The sequence below is a fragment of the Hypanus sabinus genome, chromosome 25 (assembly GCF_030144855.1).
Source record: "Hypanus sabinus isolate sHypSab1 chromosome 25, sHypSab1.hap1, whole genome shotgun sequence".
In the NCBI taxonomy this organism is placed as follows: domain Eukaryota; kingdom Metazoa; phylum Chordata; class Chondrichthyes; order Myliobatiformes; family Dasyatidae; genus Hypanus; species Hypanus sabinus.
Genome location: NC_082730.1, coordinates 28070685 through 28089879, shown reverse-complemented (window position 1 = coordinate 28089879; position 19195 = coordinate 28070685). Strand labels below are relative to the sequence as shown.

The 19195-nt window shown below is 39.2% G+C and overlaps 2 protein-coding genes across 2 annotated transcripts in view; one reads left to right on the top strand and one right to left on the bottom strand.

Annotated features, from left to right (window-relative positions):
- Nucleotides 1–4204, bottom strand: part of elapor1 (endosome-lysosome associated apoptosis and autophagy regulator 1) — a 130075-nt gene extending 125871 nt beyond the window's left edge. The window contains exon 1 of the mRNA XM_059950389.1: nt 3934–4204. The gene's annotated coding sequence lies outside the window, so the exon portion shown is untranslated. The remainder of the gene's footprint in view (nt 1–3933) is intronic.
- Nucleotides 4205–4330: 126 nt separating this feature from the next.
- cfap276 (cilia and flagella associated protein 276) lies at nt 4331–18418 on the top strand. The gene is made up of 5 exons (XM_059950391.1): nt 4331–4487; nt 12053–12169; nt 14696–14808; nt 15712–15914; nt 18193–18418. The coding sequence occupies exons 1-5, from the start codon at nt 4407–4409 to the stop codon at nt 18261–18263; spliced, it is 585 nt and encodes a 194-aa protein (XP_059806374.1). The 5' UTR covers nt 4331–4406; the 3' UTR covers nt 18264–18418.
- Nucleotides 18419–19195: the final 777 nt, after the last annotated feature.

Sequence of the window (19195 nt, the reverse complement as noted above, 5' to 3'; positions counted from 1 at the left end):
CTACATTCTGAGTGCATTTCAACCAGGATCTGAGCTGAGGGATTCTTCTTCATATCTCCCTAAACCTCTTACTCCTTAAACTTCTGTCAAGAGGAAACATTTACTACTGTGGATGCAATTGTTTACAATTCTATCAGGACTCCATCAGCCTTCTCTGCTCCAAGGAAAATAATTCCAGCCTAACCAGCCTTTCCTCACATACTTTATCCCAGGAAAAATCATGGTGAATTTCCTTTGTGTTGTCTCCAGCACAATCATGTCCTTTCTCTAGTGTGGCAACTAAGATGGCCCAAGATATTCCAGAGTTGGCCTCACAAAGATTTATAAAGCTGTGCCATAACAACCCAGCTCTTACATTCATTCTGCATTCCTGCTTTACAAGCCTATTTATATGTGCTGCCACCTTCTGGGATGTTTGGGTTTATATACTGAAGTCCCTTTGTTCGTCAACTCTTCAAAGGGCCCCATCATTCACAGTATATGTCTATCCTTGTTTGATTTCTCAAACTACATCACTTTGCACTTATCAGGATTAAATCCTATCTATCATTACAATCTATCAGCTGATATAATCTAAAACTGTCCTCTTCACTATCCACAACTCCATTAATGTTTATGTCATCAGCAAAGCTATTAATCATATCTCCTGTAGTTATTTATCCCTATTGTATACACTACTATTCCAATTATATAGCCAATCCACGATCATGGTCTCCTCTCTCCTATTACCAAGCCAGCTTTTAATTCAATTTGCCAATTTGCCTTGCATCCAATTTGTCAACTCATTTTGCAGTCATGTGAATTATAGAGTTATGCAAAATGTAAGCCACACCCACAAAATACTTCTTAATGCAATCTTCTCTGAAAGCACAATAAACTGAAGTTCATTGATGTGAACTATTCAAGAGCCAGACTTTTAAAATCTCTTGTACATTGTACTCCTGAACCAGTGGTCATTTATGAGATAGCTACTAGTAAGTCCAATGAAGCAGACAGGAGAGAGCCCAGTGTCTAGAGTAGAAGCTGACTACAAGCTGGTGTGTCTGTCACTAATAGTATGAAGGCCTTAGGGAAAGGCACAGGAGTAAGAAGGGAATACATACAAATTAAGTTAGATAATTAAAGTGGAAGAACTACTTGTCAGGAACATAAAAAAACAGCACAGACCAGTTGGATTGAATAGCCTGTTCCTGTTTTGTAAACTCTATGTAACAGCAGTTAATTCCTCTTAACCACTGGGTTTCTTTTATTTAATTAATCAAATTGGAATTCAAAGCATTTTATCCACCTTCAATATGTGAGCCCCTTTTGACTAATGTATATGCATATTGCACATCAATGAAGCAGGTGAATCATTTGCAATTCTATTTTTATAAAATGTTGTCCCATCTACAGTTTGATTTATGTCATGCAGACATAACAACAGGATGTTCCCATTTTCAATGTTCACTAAGATATTTACACATACAACTTACATAACACTGTCAGAAGACAGTGGCTTATTTTTAGCAGTACTGTATTGGCACAGAACAGTCAGCTTAATCCATGAGGAACTAGTTTTCTATTAAAACTGAAACTAAGACAGAAGTACTTGAAATGTATTTTCTGAAACTGTAAATTTGATAGAACATGTAATAATTATCCGATTAAAAGGCCCTTTGCAAATTTGGCACTGAACCCCTTAATCAGATACTTTATTCTGTGAAATAGGATTCCTAAATTTAGGCAACTGGGGACTCCAGATTTTTAGTTTACATAAATGCAAGTAGCACATTCAGGAGAGAATAGAAATTGCGTGACAAAATAATTAAGATATTGTGTTCAACAGTATATCAGCTTCAGAATCAAAGCAATCTGCTCATACATAACCTTTGGGTCTACAGACCACAGACCTTGAAATGTTCTCAAACCATCAGCTTCTGTTTACATATGAAAATGGATAATACTGCCCCAGGCATTTTGCCAGACTTGCCGTCCATGGTGCTCAAATGCAGGAGATATTCAGCCTGACCCTTCACACTCAAGGAGAGTCCCGTAAACTGGGATAGACAGGCGATGAGCAACAACCAAGTCTTAGGCACCGACTCCAGAACACGCTCAAGATTGCCAAAGATTTTTGAACTGCGTTTAAATGTCATTGATATAAATATATTTAAAAAACTATTCAAATAGATTCAAATAATATAATATTTTGCTGGAGATTTGAAATTAATTCATTTAATTAAAACATTTAGATAATGTAGAAGAGCGCACTTACACGCACTTAAATTTTTCATATTGAAGGCGCTGTTATTTGTACAAACGTGCAATGACGAGGGGTTAGACATAAAATATATCAGACACACCTCATTCGCACATCAAGATCAATCCATCTGTTTACCATGTTTACTGCAGCCACGTCTATTCGGCTTGTAAAATGGCCAGACTGATGGAAGCCTTCGAACCTTGCTGAGATGGCTGCACACTGGTCTCTCACTGATAGAATGATACGTCCTGCGATGAATTCAGGCACATCATCAGTGATGTAACCCGGGATCACAAGGTGTTCTCTGGTCTGTCAACATCAGATCCCCTCGCCCGGGTGACCCAGCCAGGGTTGATCAGGCTCCGGTTTGTGCCTGCGTAGCATTCTGCCACGGACCACCCCTCCTGATCCACAGCCACCTCAAGGCCTGCTCTGCTGCCTCCATTGTCTTCCAGATTGCTTTCCTCTTCTGGGATCCTGAGATGCCCAACCGGCTGAGGGCTCGTCTGCAGCCCACCTCTATGGTATGCAGTATGGCCACCACTCAACCATGTTTTGGTACTTAGTCTTTTTCCTTTCATGGGCCTCCTCCAACCGGTCTTCCCAGGGAACGGCCAGCTCCAACATGACCACCTGTCTAGGTGACTCTGACGGCAGCACTATGTTTGGCCTAAGCATTGTCGAGGAGATGTGCTCAGGGAATCCGAGCAGTTTCCTAGGTCGGCTCTTAATCGCCAGTCCTTTGATGTTCCTAGGATGCTGGAATGCTCCTTGGATTGGGTTTGACCTTCTTCCCTGCCTTGATAAAAAGAAAAATAGCTTGCTTTGCTGGGGAATGTTGTTTGGCCTGGGCAAGGTGTCGCTAAATTGTTAGGACTGAGAGATGGTCAGGGTAGACACAGAGCCATACATCACTGACCTGAGATATAAAACCACAAGATACAGAAGCAGAATTAGGCCATTTGGCCCATCGAGTCGGCTCCGAGATTTTATCATGGCTGATCCATTATCCCTCACCTGTCTTCTTCTCGTGTTCCTTCGTGCCCTGACCAATCGAAAATCTATCCACCTCTGCCTTACATATATGCAAAGACTTGGCTTCCGCAGCCACCTATTAACTCTACATAGATGCTGCCTGACTTAATGAAAACTTAGAGCATTTTTAAAATTTTAGTTCAGATTTCCAGTACCCTCATACTTTATTTTTTGAATCTTTCACTTATATTTAGTTTGCAAGCACACAGGAATACTGAAGGGCCCACATGTCACATACAAAAACAGAAAATGCTGGAAACACTCAGCAGGTCAGGCAGTGCCTAAGGAAAGAGAAACAAGAGTTAACACCGTTCTAAGGAAAGGTCCTCAAGCTGAAATGCCAACACTGTGTCTCCTTTTCAAAGATATTAGCTGACCACTGAATGTTTTGGTTTTTGTTCCAGATTTGCAGCATCTGCGGTTTTTCACCCCTGAAATGAATGAACTTAATGATTTTGAATTCTGGTCAACTTCGCAATATCCATAATCTTGACACTTAACACACGAGATCCTATAAAAAGCAATGAGGTCAATCACAATCTAGACTGATTCAGTTAAATTCCGTAAGGGATCCATTGCACCCAATACCCTGAAAGCTTGATCTCATTCAGATTGCAGGTGACGCTTTATTCCTAAAATAAATCATACCAAACCTGTATTCATTCAATCACGGACTCGGCAAGAGCAACATTTTCTGTACTGCTACGAAAATTCAATTCCACTGATGCCGATTATAAATCCACAGCCACTGTTGCATGGTTCACGTAGCGTCACGGACACGGACTGACTATTATTATTGAAATTCGCCTGAAAGGACAGTAAATTCAAAAGAAAGTAACTGCAGCATTCTCTCAGTACTGCATGAGGTCACTTGAGATAAGGAGGTTATTTTGGTTTTACAGTAATTATTTTCTACTCTTCTGTTTTCCTTTAAGGCATTAAACGGGTCAGATAATCCTAGCCGTGATCACCGTAAGGTGGTAGAGACTACCATGGAAATCCAGAGTTTCTAAAACGTCGTAACCAAGCAACGGATTGTAACGCTGTAAACAAATGTCCGAGCGACTGCAGTACACGAGGGAGATTTCTTTTCGGATCTCCGCAGCGGCGGAGACCGCGCTGGAAAATGCCAGATACAAGGGAACCATTCCCTTTCCCAAAATATGAAAACGACGATGATTTTAGAGGCCGGCAGAAGGAAAATCAGGTAGTCCAATAACTTTGAAACGTGGATGTCCTGCACTTGGTAAAATTACTGAGCATTTTATTTAAAAAGTAATGCGCTTGTTTTTAACGGAGCTGCAAACTATATGAAAATGAATTAGCCTTTAGTCATTTTAGAAGTATCCATTTTTACACCATCTGTGCTCAGTGACCCTGCGAGTGAGGCAAGTATGCGAGGATTAACAGAAACAGTAAATAAAAATGTCAAATATAAAATATTTATTTTAACGTTCTAAATCACTAAAAAGAGTCCAGAATAGATATTCTGGGGCATTTGTAGGCTTTGTTTTTGTTTTTTTTTAACAGATACTCAACATTGCATCTATTTGTTTTCAAGGTCCTTGAAGAGTTCCGAGTTTTATACTGAAACCCAGAATTTATATTTCTGAGGGAACATCCAAAATCGTTCCACCGCGTCCGATATTTGGATCTGTTTGCAAACAATGTTTTTAAAATGTTTTAGTTCCTGAGCTGCATAAATTCCTTGAAAACAAAACAGTAGTGCAATAGGTTTGCATTGCACGCACTTTTGTCTCCAGGGACAAATACTTTACAAAGTTTGCAAGTGCTGGAATGTAAGTTATAGAATCTATTTAGTAGCGGCCGTCTCTGAAACATTATGTGCAGTTTGACAAAACAAATCTTGCCTTAGGGAAAGGCAATGAATATTTATTATGTCTGGTTCCGGACTCTATGGGTTTGGGTAAACCAAGTTGCTCTCTCCAGATTTCAGAAGAACGAGAAGGAAATTAAGGTTTGTGCATTTCTTAAAAGTTTCCTTTGGCTGAGATGCCCGGAACCCCGGGACACAATCCTTGTAATCTTTTACAATGTGCGCACTTTTGGAATGAGATGAGGAAATTTCTTCACCCAGAGAGTGGTTAAACTTTGACACCCTTTAACAGGGAGGCTCAGTTATTGTGCTTCCTCAGAAATACATTTCTAGATATTAAAGGAATCAGTGAAAGGAAAATGATGCATTGAGTAGATCAGCCATGACAGAGCAGGCTCAAAGGAAGGGACGGGGTCGTAGACAGGAAGAGATGCTAAGAGTCCACAGAGGGAAATAGAAGAAAAGGAGAGGGCCCGTCGTAAGCTGGGGGAACCGCTTCGTCGAACACCTCCGCTCCAGCTGCCAAAGGGGATACTTCCCGGTGATCAAGCATTTTATTTCCGATTCCAATTTCCATTCCGACATGTCGGTCCATGTCCTCCACTTTTCCACGATGAGGCCACCCTGGGGTTGGGGGAGCACACCTTATATTCTGTCTGGGTAGCCGCCAACCTGATGTCATGAATATTGATTTCTCCTTCTGGTAAAACGTTTCTTTCCCCTCACCACTTCTTCTATTCCCCACTTTGGCCTCTTAACCTCTTCTCAGTTTCCTATCACCTCTCCTGGGGTCGCTCCTCATTCCCTTTCTCCTGTGGTCCACACCCCTCTCCTATCAGATTCCTTCCTCTCCAGCCCTTTCCTACACACTTGGCTTCACCTTCTAGCTATCCTCTTTTCCCCTTACCCACTTTTTTTTAAAAATCCTGGCATAATCTCCCTTCCTGAAGAAGGCTCTAGGCCAGAAACGTTGACTGTTTATTCATTTCCATAGATGCTGCCTGATGTGCTGTGTTCCTCCATCATTTTGTGTGTGTTGCTTTGGATTTACAGTATCTACAGACTCTCTCATGCATAGGAAACATCCTCTCCATATCACTTTACTTAAGTCACCCAAGTTCCATTAGTGGGCTCAAGGGCAAGCTGCTCAAACAAAGGCATCTGGTAGGCATTCTACAAATTCCCTCTCTTGAGATCCAGAACCAACTCCCAATAGTTTTTTTTTATTCTTGTGGTTTCTTCCTTGACCTCAAACTGTATATTTTATTCAATCCTTAGTTTTCCTTTTGTTTCATTTCTGTGACAGGTAGTTTTCTTTTCAGCAACTTGTCAGCAAAGTTCTGGTGGATTGCTATGCTGCATTTTGCAGGTGGTACACACAGTATTTATGTGAATGATCTAGCTATTTATGATGCCAGAAATCTTGAGGAACACACAGAAGATGCTGGAAGAACTCAGCAGATCAGGCAGCATCTAGGTGGACAATAAATCATCAATATTTTGGGTTTTCTGAAGGGTCTTGTTCTGAAGGAGTAACTGTTCCTCATCCTCCTTCCCTTTTTTCCATGGCCTTCTCTCCTCTCCAATCAGATTCCCCCTTCTCTCGCTCTTTATTCCTTTCTCTAACTATTCCCTTCAATAGTTACCGGTAATACTATTTGAAAGGTGTTTCTAGTTACTTATGTGAATGGTCCAGTTATACATCTCAAAGTTCAAGGTATGTTTATTATCAAAGTATGTATATTTTACCATATATGGCCTTGAGAACCATGGAACATTACAGCACAGAAACAGGCCTTTTGGCCCTTCTTGGCTGTGCCGAACCATCTTTCTGCCTAGTCCCACTGACCTGCACCTGGGCCATATCCCTCTAAACCCATCTCATCCATATACCTGTCCAAGTTTTTCTTAAATGTCAAAAGTGAGCCCACATTCATCACTTCATCTGACAGCTCATTCCACACTCCCACCACTCTCTGTGTGAAAAAGCCCCCCCCATGTTCCCTTTAAACTTTTCCCCCTTCACCCCTAACCCGTGCCCTCTGTTTTTTTTCTCCCCTAGCCTCAGTGGAAAAAGCCTGCTTGCATTCACTCTATCTATACCCATCATAATTTTATACACCTCTATCAAATCACCACTCTTTCTCCTATGCTCCAGGGAACAAAGTCCTAACCTATTCAAACTTTCTCTTTAACTCAGTTTCTCAAGTCCCAGCAACATCCTTGAAAACCTTCTCTGCACCCTTTCAACCTTATTAATATCCTTCCTGTAATTAGGTTTCCAAAACTGCACACGATACTCCAAATTCGGTCTCACCAATGTCTTATACAACCTCACCATTACATTCCAACTCTTATACCCGATACTTGATTTATAAAAGCCAATGTACCAAAAGCTCTCCTTACGACCCTATCATTTTCTTGCAGGCATTTACAGGAAAACAGAAATACAATAGAATTTTATGAGAAAAAACTATACATAACAGAAAGAGTGGGTTCTCCCAGTGGCCACCCATTTCAATTCTACTTCCCATTCCCATTCTGACATGTCAGTCCACGTCCTCCTCTACTGCCACGATGAGGCCTCACTCAGGTTGGAGAAGCAACACCTTATATTCCGTCTGGGAAGCCTCCAACCTGATGGCATGAACATTGGTTTCTCAGACTTCTGGTAATTCCCCTCCTTCACCAATCCCCATTCCTGCTCCGTCTCACTTGCCCATCACCTCCCTCCGATTCTCCTCTCCTTCCCTTTCTTCCATGGACTTCTCTCCTATCAGATTCTCCCCCTTCTCCAGCTCTTTATCACTTTCACCAATCAGTTTCCCAACTGTTTACTTCTCCTGGTTTCAACTATCACCTGCCACAATGTACTTCAGGCTTGCTCTACCTCAGTAGCTGAGGATCAGTGAATTCAATATAGAATTTCAAATCAGAGTGCACCAGCGATGTAACAGTTTAAATGCTTGGGTTTAGGACTCCCTGAGGAACTCCAGCAATATGGTCGTATGGCTGAGGTAATTAACCAACATATATTTCCTTCCATTAATTATGACTCCACTGTATAGAGTGATGATCTTCACTATTTTTCAAGCAAAGCCACTTTGCAAAAAGCTTTCAAAACTAGAACCATATCATGTAGTGAAAAATGTTTTTTTATTAGCTTCTGCTCTCTCTTTTTATTACTTCTCAATTGCAAACTCTGTGAATTTCTGATTTTACACACACACCCCTTAAAATATGCACCCTTTCTCACTCTCTATCCTTCCCTCCGTGTTTCCACATTTGTTGCACTCATTTCCTTTCTTTTCCCTCATCATCTCATGTCCCCTCCCTTGTCTGCTTTTCTGTTTCCCCTTTTGTTCCACTCCTCTCTGGTTCTGTATTTTCCCCAGCCACACGAAATGCATTTCTCATACCTTGCTCCCAAGTTCTTTCTGTTTCTACCTTTCTATTGCTCTCTTCCTCATTCCCAAGTAACTCTATCCCTCCTTAATTTGTTTGTCTCTATCTCTCCATAATGCTTCTCATCCCACTCTCTGAAAATTTCTTTCCGAGTTTCATGATGTCCTTTTCTGTCTCTCTTTCCCTTTATTTTGAAGCACTTTTTCTGTCTTAGTTTTGGATTTATTCTCTCTTCCTTCCCCGTCAGTTCCTTTCTCTCTGTCTCATTTTCTCTGTCTTCCTTTGATTCTCGTATACTCTGAATGATGAATTTAGAGATTAGTAATAATAAATGTTGGTTTATTACAAGCATAGATACATATTACAAATGGGAGAAGAAAATGTTCAGAAAATTAATAACTATTTTGAATCCATCATCTTAGAAGATACCAAAATACATTTGGAAAGAATGGGGAATCAAATACTGAATCAGAGTGAGGATTTTGAAGAAATTAGGGTTCATATGGTATTAACACACTGGGAAGAAATCCTGAAACCACTGCTTGACTTTACATCTTATATATTCATGAAGACCTCTCTGGAGGTGGATGTTTCATTGTTTTTAACCATTATAGTATGAAAATCATGGATTGAATAACATTCAATTAAGTGGAGAGAGAGAAGGAAAGGGAACTGTACACAAGTTAGCCTGGTATCTATTTATGTCAGGAAAATGCTCCAGTCTACTTTCACAGATCTTAGAATTCTACTGAGCACATAGAAAATCCAAATAATTGAAAAGAGTTAAAATTGATTTTGGAAAGGGAAATCTGTTGAAGTATTTTGAGACAACAATAGGATTTATGGATAAAAGTGGACCAGTGAATTTACAGGAGGGGTTCTATAAGCTGTCATATAAGAGATTATTATTCAAGTTCTTCCTTCTCTTGACACACAAGCCTCCACCTCCCAGCCATTCTCTGGTCCCTAACTTTTGATCACAATCACATACAGTATAAGCATTTGGCTCCACACCACACACCAGATACTTAATGATTCTTTTTCTGCAAAGTTGACTCAATTCCTGTTTCCATTCCAGTCACACATCTGACCCATTCTCAGCCATGCTGTGCCCATAAACTTAGTTCTATTCCCAGCTACAGTCTTGGTACCTGTTCCACTTGCCTGAATGAGAACAGCTACACTGATAAAGTATGAAAGCATTCAGGACAAAGCAGTATACATGACTGGCACCCCATACATCACCATGAAATCTATTTCCTCCACTGCTTGTGCACCATGAACTGCAGTACAAAGTGGACTGCAGCTGTTTGTCCAGGCTAATCTAACAGCACTCCTGAAACCTACACTCGCTACAATCCAGAGGGACAGTAACACCAGGTGGATGTAACATCACTGCAGGATTCCCTGAAGTCACACACGGTCTGGTCCTTCATCATCACCTGGCTCTACATCCTGCAAATCTAATGGGCCATCTGTGAGCACCTTCACCAGAAGTGTGGCAGCAAATCAAAAGAGCAGCACACACCACTTTCTTGAGATCAGTTGGGAATGTTGGATAATGGCAGGAAATGTAATAAATAAATGAAAATTTGCCAGTTCTTCCTCACTTCCGTGTTCAACCGTATTTTGGTGTGCGTCATTTTGTTTCATTTGCACACAACTCTTAGGTTTACATAAATAATGAGGAGTAATGAACTTTAATGATAATTGCAGAAAATGCTTTATTAATACATTTCAATTTCCACAATCATCCTATTACTGTTTAAAACTCTATGCATGTCTTTAAATCGTGAAGTTTTTTTTTCTCTTTAACTTAAGTTTTAACCATAGTGCTAGTTTTCATTTCATATTAACTTCTAATTTAATCAATTAATTCTTGGGATACATTGCCTTAAAGTTATTATATAAATTTGAAGGTAGCCCTCCACCTAATTCTCGTGGCATTGTTTCAGCCGGGCATAATCTTAAACATCCTGAGTTTGACAATAAATAGACGGAATAGAGTGAAATATTTAACCACACCCAAAGTGTCCTGAGCATCATTTTATTCTTTAGAAAATATTTAAATATATTTTAAACTGCTACAATAATATGATACCATGTATGCTGTTGTTTCCACTAACTGAAGATCTAAGTTTTAATTGCTAAGGAAGTTACGAAAGATTTTAATGCCTATGAACATCCAGCTTGCTCATTGAGGAAGGATACTTTGCTGCAGGTAGTGAATGAAGGATACACAAAGCAAACTACAGATGCTGGAAATCTGAAATAAAAATATAAAATACTAGAGGTGAAAGGTACAAAGAAGAGTATAGTTTGGAAAACTATGCAACTTATCAAGTGTCAATGCACAGTTCGATAGGTTAGAACTTTAATCTAATTTGCATTTGAACTGACAGCAAAACTATTGCCATCCACCATGTTTACACTATTAAAATAATAGCAACTTTGGGATTTCTACTTGTGCATGTTTTAGCACAGAAATTCTACAGCCATCGTCAGTGAGTCCCCCTCCAAAGGCAATGCTGCTTTGCAACTTTATCCATTAGATTCAAGGGAAATATTTTCATTTGGCAAAAGCTTCTGTCTTCTTTAGCTCCTCTGGATTGGGGATTATTTTGATCCACTCCTGTCTAAATCCTATGTGGGATCTACTACTGCAGTAAAATTTCCTGCAAGTATTCTAACATGGGTTTGAAGAATGGTGTTAAGACATAATTCACACTAAACATATTCTTTGGTCCTAACAATCTAATTTCATGTATGTCTATCATAATACCCAAGATACATATTTTAATAGTCATGAAAATAAAAACAAGCTGTTGGTGAAAATATTTAGTGTGATAAGGTCATCACTAATGTTATATTTATTTTATGCTATTTAAGTGTTTCAAATGTCTGCTAAAATACTACATTTTCGTTACTGGTTTGTCACTTGTTAAATTCTGTTATTGTGATTGGCTACATAGCCAGCCAGTTCAAGAACTAATAATTGCTTGGGATCCCTTTGAAATAATACCTGTCAATAAATGATATTGAATGGGGAGAAAGTCCACAACACAGAGACTGTGGGGATCTTTGTGGGTGACAGTCTTCGAGGTCCACAGAGCACATTTCAAGCCATTATCAGTTTTAACCCTTATTTTAATTCATGAAAAGAGGATTGGTTGTGGACAGAATGCCAAAAGTAATTTTATAGTTTGTAAACTGATGTTACTTGATCTAATTAGACACAAAAGATTCTGCAGAGGCAGGAAATCCATGGTAACACATACAGTATGCTGGAGGAACTCAGCAAATCAGACAGCATCTATGGAGAGGAACAAACAGTCAACATTTCAGACCAAGATCCTTCATCCTTCTGCCTGACCTGCTGAGTTCCTCTTGTGTGTTACTCCAAGTTGATGAAACTAGTTTCAAACCTGGATTCTAGTTCTGAAGGATAATATTTTTTAAAATAACAGTACTATCAGCAAATATGTTAAAGGATAACACTGCAATCTTATTAATGTTCTGCATTCTTTCAGAGTTTTCAGTATCAAAAGCCAACCCATTTAGCACAACAGGAGGACCCGTGGAACCGTCTACATGCAACAGCAACTGTGTCAAGTGCCAGCAAAGGAATTTACCTCTGTAATCCCAAGGTAGAAGAAGCATACAACACACAAATCTTTGAACTAATACAATATAGCAACTAATAGAACAGGTGATGATATTTACCTGCCAAATGCATCAACAAGTTGCTGTTATTGGCAAAGTGAATTTCAAGAATCTCATCTGCTGTATGGCTTAATAAGATGGTTACAAACAAGGAACGTCATTGAGACATCAAAGCTTAGCATCCCGTGATTATCTGAGATTTACTGATGAAGTTCTCCTATGTCTTTTGAATTATTACATTTTTGTAAACAAAATTAGCAGCAATATTTTAAATACTGACTCTCATTTACAAGTATAGGTTTAAAATAGATATAAAACTTTTATCTGGAATCAAATACACCATTTAAGTCAACTACTGGCAATCTTGAATCTTCTGGATAGGTGTGATGAGCCCACATGGCTGTTGATTTTGACTTTGTGAGAGAGGGCAAAGCAAAAAATAGAAAACTGGCAGATTGGTTTGCATATTTTTAATTTTGATCTTGACTTCAATGAAACCAGAAATCTGGAAGGATGTAAAACAGTCTGATAATTTGTCACTCATATCTCACCATATTGAGATCAAGTTCTTTTCAGGAATTTCAATTAATTACCTGAAATGCAATATATAGAGTGATGCAAAGATCTACATGGGAACTAAGTGGGGGGGGGGGGGGTCATATGTTTTTGCCCTAAAAGTTAGAAGCTGTACAGACTGAAGATGGCACATTTATTTGGCCACAGATTTTAAAACTTGGGAAGCATATTTTTCATTTTATTTCTATTTTCTTCTGAGAAAACCTAGCTTTGCCATACATCTAATAATCATATGTACTTTTAGTCACAACCCTGACTGAATGAGCTTTCATACCCTCAAATAGAAAATCAGCCCTTTTGCTGATAATCCATTTTCTGGCAGTGGAATAGGTTTTGTTTGTTGGAAGGGCCAGGATAAAACAAGATGCAGTGTGCGGCCTTTCGCAAGAGAAGAAGCATGGCCAAGCCTACAATCCACCAGACTCTTGGTTCTGACTATGGCTGGCAATTTAAGGTGTGTTATCCTATATGGCATGGGTATGTTGAGCTTTTAAATATATGGATCATACTGAGACAGAGAAATGTGTTAAATGTAGAATGGACATAAAATCCTCTCTGGTCACCCTATGAAGGCGTCAACCTCTTATCCATTTGCACTCATGTGTGTCAAGCAATAATGCAACACTACCCCATGAAGTTCAAAATAGAATAATTTTTCCAGCCAACGCAGCCACCCTTAGGCAATTTCTAATCTACTGTTCCAGCTATCAGATGTCATAGATTTCTGTCACTTGCCTACATAATCAATTCTATGCACCCCTATTCATTTTGTCACTTCTGTTCCCATCAAAGACAAGCAATGTTGTTATCAACTCCATTCCATCCAGTCAATTGCTCTTTAAATGCACATGCCATTTTAAATTAAATCTACTTGGAGAAATTTAACACCCTCTTCAACTGGCTAATGTTCAGCACAAGACCAATTTATGCAGGGATAGGTGACTGAATAAATGAGAAGACCTAGGAATTTATATGCATTGGTACTAAAACAGCAGACCGGAAAAGTACGCAGCAGCTGTGTGGCCCCAAAAACTCTGGAGGATATACCTGGGGTGGCATACAGTGAACTATATAATGAGCGGGATATGCCTTGTGAACCATATACTGTTTATTATTTATTGAGATACAGCTCGCAATTGGCCCTTCTGGAACTTTGAGCTGCGCTTCTTGGCAATCCCCCGATTTAACCCAAGCCTAATCACAGGAAATTTGCAATGACCAAGTAACGTATCAATCAGTACGTCTTTGGATGTCTTTGGAGAGGAAATCTGAGCGCCCAGAGGAAACCCACATGGTCACGTGGAGAATGTACAATCTCCTTACAGGCAGCAATAGGAAATGAACCCAGGTCACTGGTACTGTAACTGTTGTGCTAACCACAAAACTACAGTGCCATTGCTCCATATTATTGTTTGTTAACTAATTTTTAATCACAGAAGTGACAACTTTCTTTCCACCATCTGCCCTCAAAAGTAAAAACAGCAGGAAAAAATAAATATTTAAATCAACCCAAGTCTCCCTGAAGGTTTGCCATCTAAGCTAAGCAGGATGGCATGTGTTTTCTGTCGTTGTCTGTAATGGCATAAATAGAGGTAACATAACATTGTACCTGTGTCATGTCCATTTTAGCTCAATACTGGTACCCGCTGTCAATGGCATCATGCATCCCAATTCCAGGTGGTACTTAACATCATAAGGAAATCCTTGTGTAACAAATTGTCCCTCAGGCCAGAGTTGAAAATAATCAGCTCTGCTATATCTGAAAAATCTTCACTGTCATACTTCGATTTAAGATGTTTACAGAAAACACAAATGTGCAGAAGATATTTCAAATTAGCCAAAGTACAGCAGAAGAAACACTTCTTCCAATTTATAGTTCATGAGAAAAGTTGCTTTATTCATGCAATTTTGATAGCTGTGCATTGATCTAACAGGCACCAAAAGACAGTCTGGATATTCATCTTAGTGCTATTTACGACCATTCAAACGAGTTTCTGAAGCATAAGAATGAGGTGCTTCTTCAAAAGTCAACTTGTGATCCTCAGAGGTGAGAGCTTTATGAGAAGAGTGCATGTGTGTTAAATTTATGATACATACTGTAAACACAAACATTAAACGAATGAATCAGCATTAAAGCAATAAAATACAGTGGGTGCGATATAGACTTTCATCATCAGGTTAGTATGATACTTATGAATTTGTGGCTTTAATTTCTAAGAATTAATTTGGGAAAATAACATTTGCAGCAACTTATGAAAGCTTCCAGTGCAAAAAAAAACTCTGCAGTCTAAAAATTACTGTTCATTAGAACATATAGAAAAATTAATAGAACTGAGATGTGAAGAATACAAACCCTTTATATTGGCAGACGATAAATGTGTGTTGACTCTCTGCAACATCAAAAGTGATGTCACTAAGCAAAAGCATTTATTCGTAAGACCATGAGATAAAGGAGCAGAAGGTCCTGGTAAATAATTTCTGTAATGTTACTTTTTTCTTCCAAGGGGACCACAACCTTGTTGTGGTTTAGAAGGCTTGTGTGTCTCAGTGGCCTGGAGGGCAGACAAGGCATTGTGCTTTGGCTCTTGGTAGGTCCACCCATGTCAAGCAAGTCAAAGGGTAAAGGACAGAATAAAAGTGGTCCACTAGGTCCGGGGGTTCAACTTAGGGCTAACAACCCTGACTGGTAAAACAAAATTGTTACTGAAACTGCAATGAAGAATCCTTCTACATCTGAGTGTGATGTTATTCCTGAGGGTCTACCCAGGACTTGCCTGATGGAAAGTAGTGAAAACTGAGACAAATTTACTGACATAATGAAGGAAGCCCTGAACACCACCAGAGATGGAGGACCTTCATTGCTGCCATAAAAGCCAGTGGCGTAACACACACACACACTTACTTCTTTAACTGCTTTAACTGTTTACTGCTGTCTGTGAATTATTTATAGTGGCTGCTGGTTGAGTTCCAATGAACTAGAACCTGAAGAAGTGTTTCATCGGAAAATAATGAAGGACAGAGTGCAGCAAGATATTTGTGGTTGTGTGCCTGAACACACAGGAACTGGTGCTACTTACCTGCAAGCAAGATCACCCCCAAGGCTTTGGATTTCACCAACGAAATCATCCATTCATAGCATTGATGGAGCAATAAGTAAGATACCAGTTTTGTATTGCATGATCCAAATTAAATCAATATCGTTTTGTATGTACTTATTACTGCAGCATGTTCCACGATAGTTGATTCCTGGCACTTATTTTTATTGACTCTGCCATCCCATATATACCCAACTCCTCAAGCTAAGATAGAAATGAGCCTTGATATAAAGTTGTGGCACTCAATGATTTCATTTTGATTGAGAATTATTAAAAAGATCTATCTTCTTTCACAGATTAGTCCTGACATTTAGTATAAAACTGTTGTTTTAATTCTAAGTGTACATATTTCCATTTAATGTTTCATTATAGCAGAACATTCATGGAAAGGTTTTTGTTAGTGACTGAAAGCGCACTTCCACTAAATGGAGAAATTATAAGAACAAACCTTGTCATTTAATTCTGTTATCAAGTGGTACTAAGTGCTTTAGGCATTTAAATCCATCCCACATCAACTTAAGTTAATAATTCTGTTTAATGAATAGCCTTTAATTTTTTAAAGTATGAAAATATAATCATGGTATATACAAAGAATGTTTGTAACTGAATCTACCCATGAACAGTGATTGACATCACTGAGGAGATGTAGCAGAGTAACATCCTGCTTCCCTTCAGAACTCTTTCAAAAATTTTATCTTGATTTTCTGTAGTCAATCCAATATCTACAAGAATTCTGTAGATCCTTAGACTGGATGCCAGAGACTCCTGATGTGTATACTGTATGTGCATTTTCCCATCATAATACGTCAACTGTAATAGAGATTCTACTGCTTTTCTTTATCTGAGATGAACATCAGTCTACAGATTGTTGGTGTACTTCTCAGATAAAGAAAAGCAGTAATGGTGTCAACATCAGGTTTACTTAGATCCACCAACAAAACTCTGCTTCCATTCAGTAGATAGCTGCCAGTTCTTGTAAGTTCCGGGAAGGCGGCTGATCAGAAATATGCAGATGATGCCTCAATGTCAAAATTCCCAAGTACATCAAGTTTGGCATCGGCCTCTGCTGTGTCCTATATTAAAATTGCACTCATTTCTACCCTCTCTTGCTACACACTTGTCCTGAACTCCATATTACTGAACTATCTTAACTGGACCAAACAATCTATTGTGGTTTTAGTGAAGTTATAGCAAAGTAGCAGAACATAGAACACATTACAGGCTCTTTGGTCCACAATGCTGTGCCAACCATGTAACCTCCTCTAGAAACTGCCAAGAATTTCCCTACCACATAGCCCCCTATTTTTCTATGCTCCATGTACCTACCTAAGAGTCTCTTAAAAGACCCTATTGTATCACTTCTACCACCTTAGGTGGCAGTGCATTCCATGCACCCACCACTCTGTGTGAAAAACTTACCTCTGATATCTCCTTTGTACCTACTTCCAAGCACCTTAAAACTGTGCCTCCTTGTGTTAGCCATTCCAGCCCTGGGAAAAAGCCTCTGGTTATCCACATGATCAATGCTTCTCAGCATCTTATACACCTCTATTAGGTCACCTCTCATCCTCCGTCACTCCAAAGAGAAAAGGCCAAGTTCACTCAACCTATTCTCATAAGGCACGTTCTGCAATCCAAGCAACATCCTTGTAAATCTCCTCTGCACTCTCTGTATAGTATCCACATCCTTCCTGTAGTGAGGAGACCAGAAATGAACACAGTTCTCCCAATGGGCTGTAAATAAGGTCCCAGGTAGATGTAACTTTACCTCACAGCTTTTGAACTTAATCCCATGGTTGTTGAAGGCCAACACATCATATGCCTTCTTAACAACACTGTCAATCTGTGCAACAGTTTTGAGTGTCCTATGGACGCGGACCCCAAGATCTAGTGTATCTTGAGGCTCTTATGTTACATTATCGAATCAAATATTTCCAGGATGTTCTTACATTTGAGCTCTGCTCCTTACTGAAAATTCAGTAAAGTTAATGGAGGACACTGTGCTTGGGATGTTTGTTCTTGCAAGACGAAAAAAAAAATCAGCTCACATTTTTATCTCTGACCTCCATTCTAGAAAGTACTTTGAGATGGGTATGCTGTGAAAATAGGTTCATATTTAGATGGGATATATCAAATATAATTTTAATAGTAATTCTTATTGAGACACACAGCTTTTATACCAGGGTTTGGCAATCACATTCTCCCGAAGGAAAGAGTATATTTTTAAAAACAAAAGAGAATCTGCAGGTGTTGGAGAAATTCATTTTTAAAAATGTATTTAGGAAGGAATTGTATGCTTTAGATTTAATTTATAATTTCTTTTACTTCTTTCACAGCAAGTCAACACACTGCTGCCACCAATGGAGGATATTCCAGGAAAATAGACGGTGGCTTCTTTGCAATCTGAAATAGAAGATATTTCTGTTCTATACTGTACTAGGATTTTCCTGATTTGTTTTTTATCATCAAAAACTCATTGTGATATAAAGAACTAGCTGTAACAATACTGTGAAGTAGCATCTTTAATGTAATAATAGAATTAAATCACTGGAGAAAACATAATGTTGTCTAATGAAATTATTACCTTTAGACTTCCTTGGGTGAATTCCTAGATATAGTTCTGGCATGGCAGTGCCTCTACTTTCTCAGGAGCTTGTGGAGATTTGGTAAGACATCTAAAACTTTGACAAACTTCTATGGGTGTGTAGTGGAGAGTATATTGACTGGCAGTGTCACTGCATGCTATGGAAACACCAATGTCTTTGAATGAAAAATCCTGCAAAAAGTAGTGGGTTTGGCCCAGTCACAAGCAAGAGAAAATCTGCAGATGCTGGAAATCCAAGCAACACACACAAAATGCTGAAGGAACTCAGCAGGTGAGGCAGTGTCTATGGAAAAAGAGTACAGGTGAAGTTTCGGGCTGAGACCCTTTGGCAGGACTCCTCCCAGTACATCACAAGTAAAGTCTTCCCAAACATTGAACACATCTATACGAAACACTGTCAAAGGAAAGCAGCATCCATCATGAGAGATCCCCACCACCCAGATTATGCACTTTCCTCGCTGCTGCCATCAAGTAGAAGGTACACGAGCCTCAGGACTCGCACCACCAGAATCAAGAACAGTTGATCAGGCTCTTAAATAAAAAGGGATAACTACACTCAGCTTCACTTGCCCCATCATTGCAATTTTCCCACAACCAATGATTTCACTTTCAAGGTCTCTTTACCTCATTAACTCATGTTCTCATTGTTTACTGCTATATATTTATATTTGTATTTGCATAGTTTGTTCTCTTCTGCACACTGGTTGATCTTTCATTGATCCTGTTTTAGTTAC

Excerpts from the sequence above, each read along its gene's own strand:
- cfap276 (XM_059950391.1), top strand. The coding sequence starts at position 4,407 with ATGCCAGATACAAGGGAACCATTCCCTTTCCCAAAATATGAAAACGAC. Across the intron at positions 4,488-12,052 it reads GCCGGCAGAAGGAAAATCAG|AGTTTTCAGTATCAAAAGCC; the intron begins GTAGTCCAATAA and ends GCATTCTTTCAG. Across the intron at positions 12,170-14,695 it reads TTTACCTCTGTAATCCCAAG|GCACCAAAAGACAGTCTGGA; the intron begins GTAGAAGAAGCA and ends TTGATCTAACAG.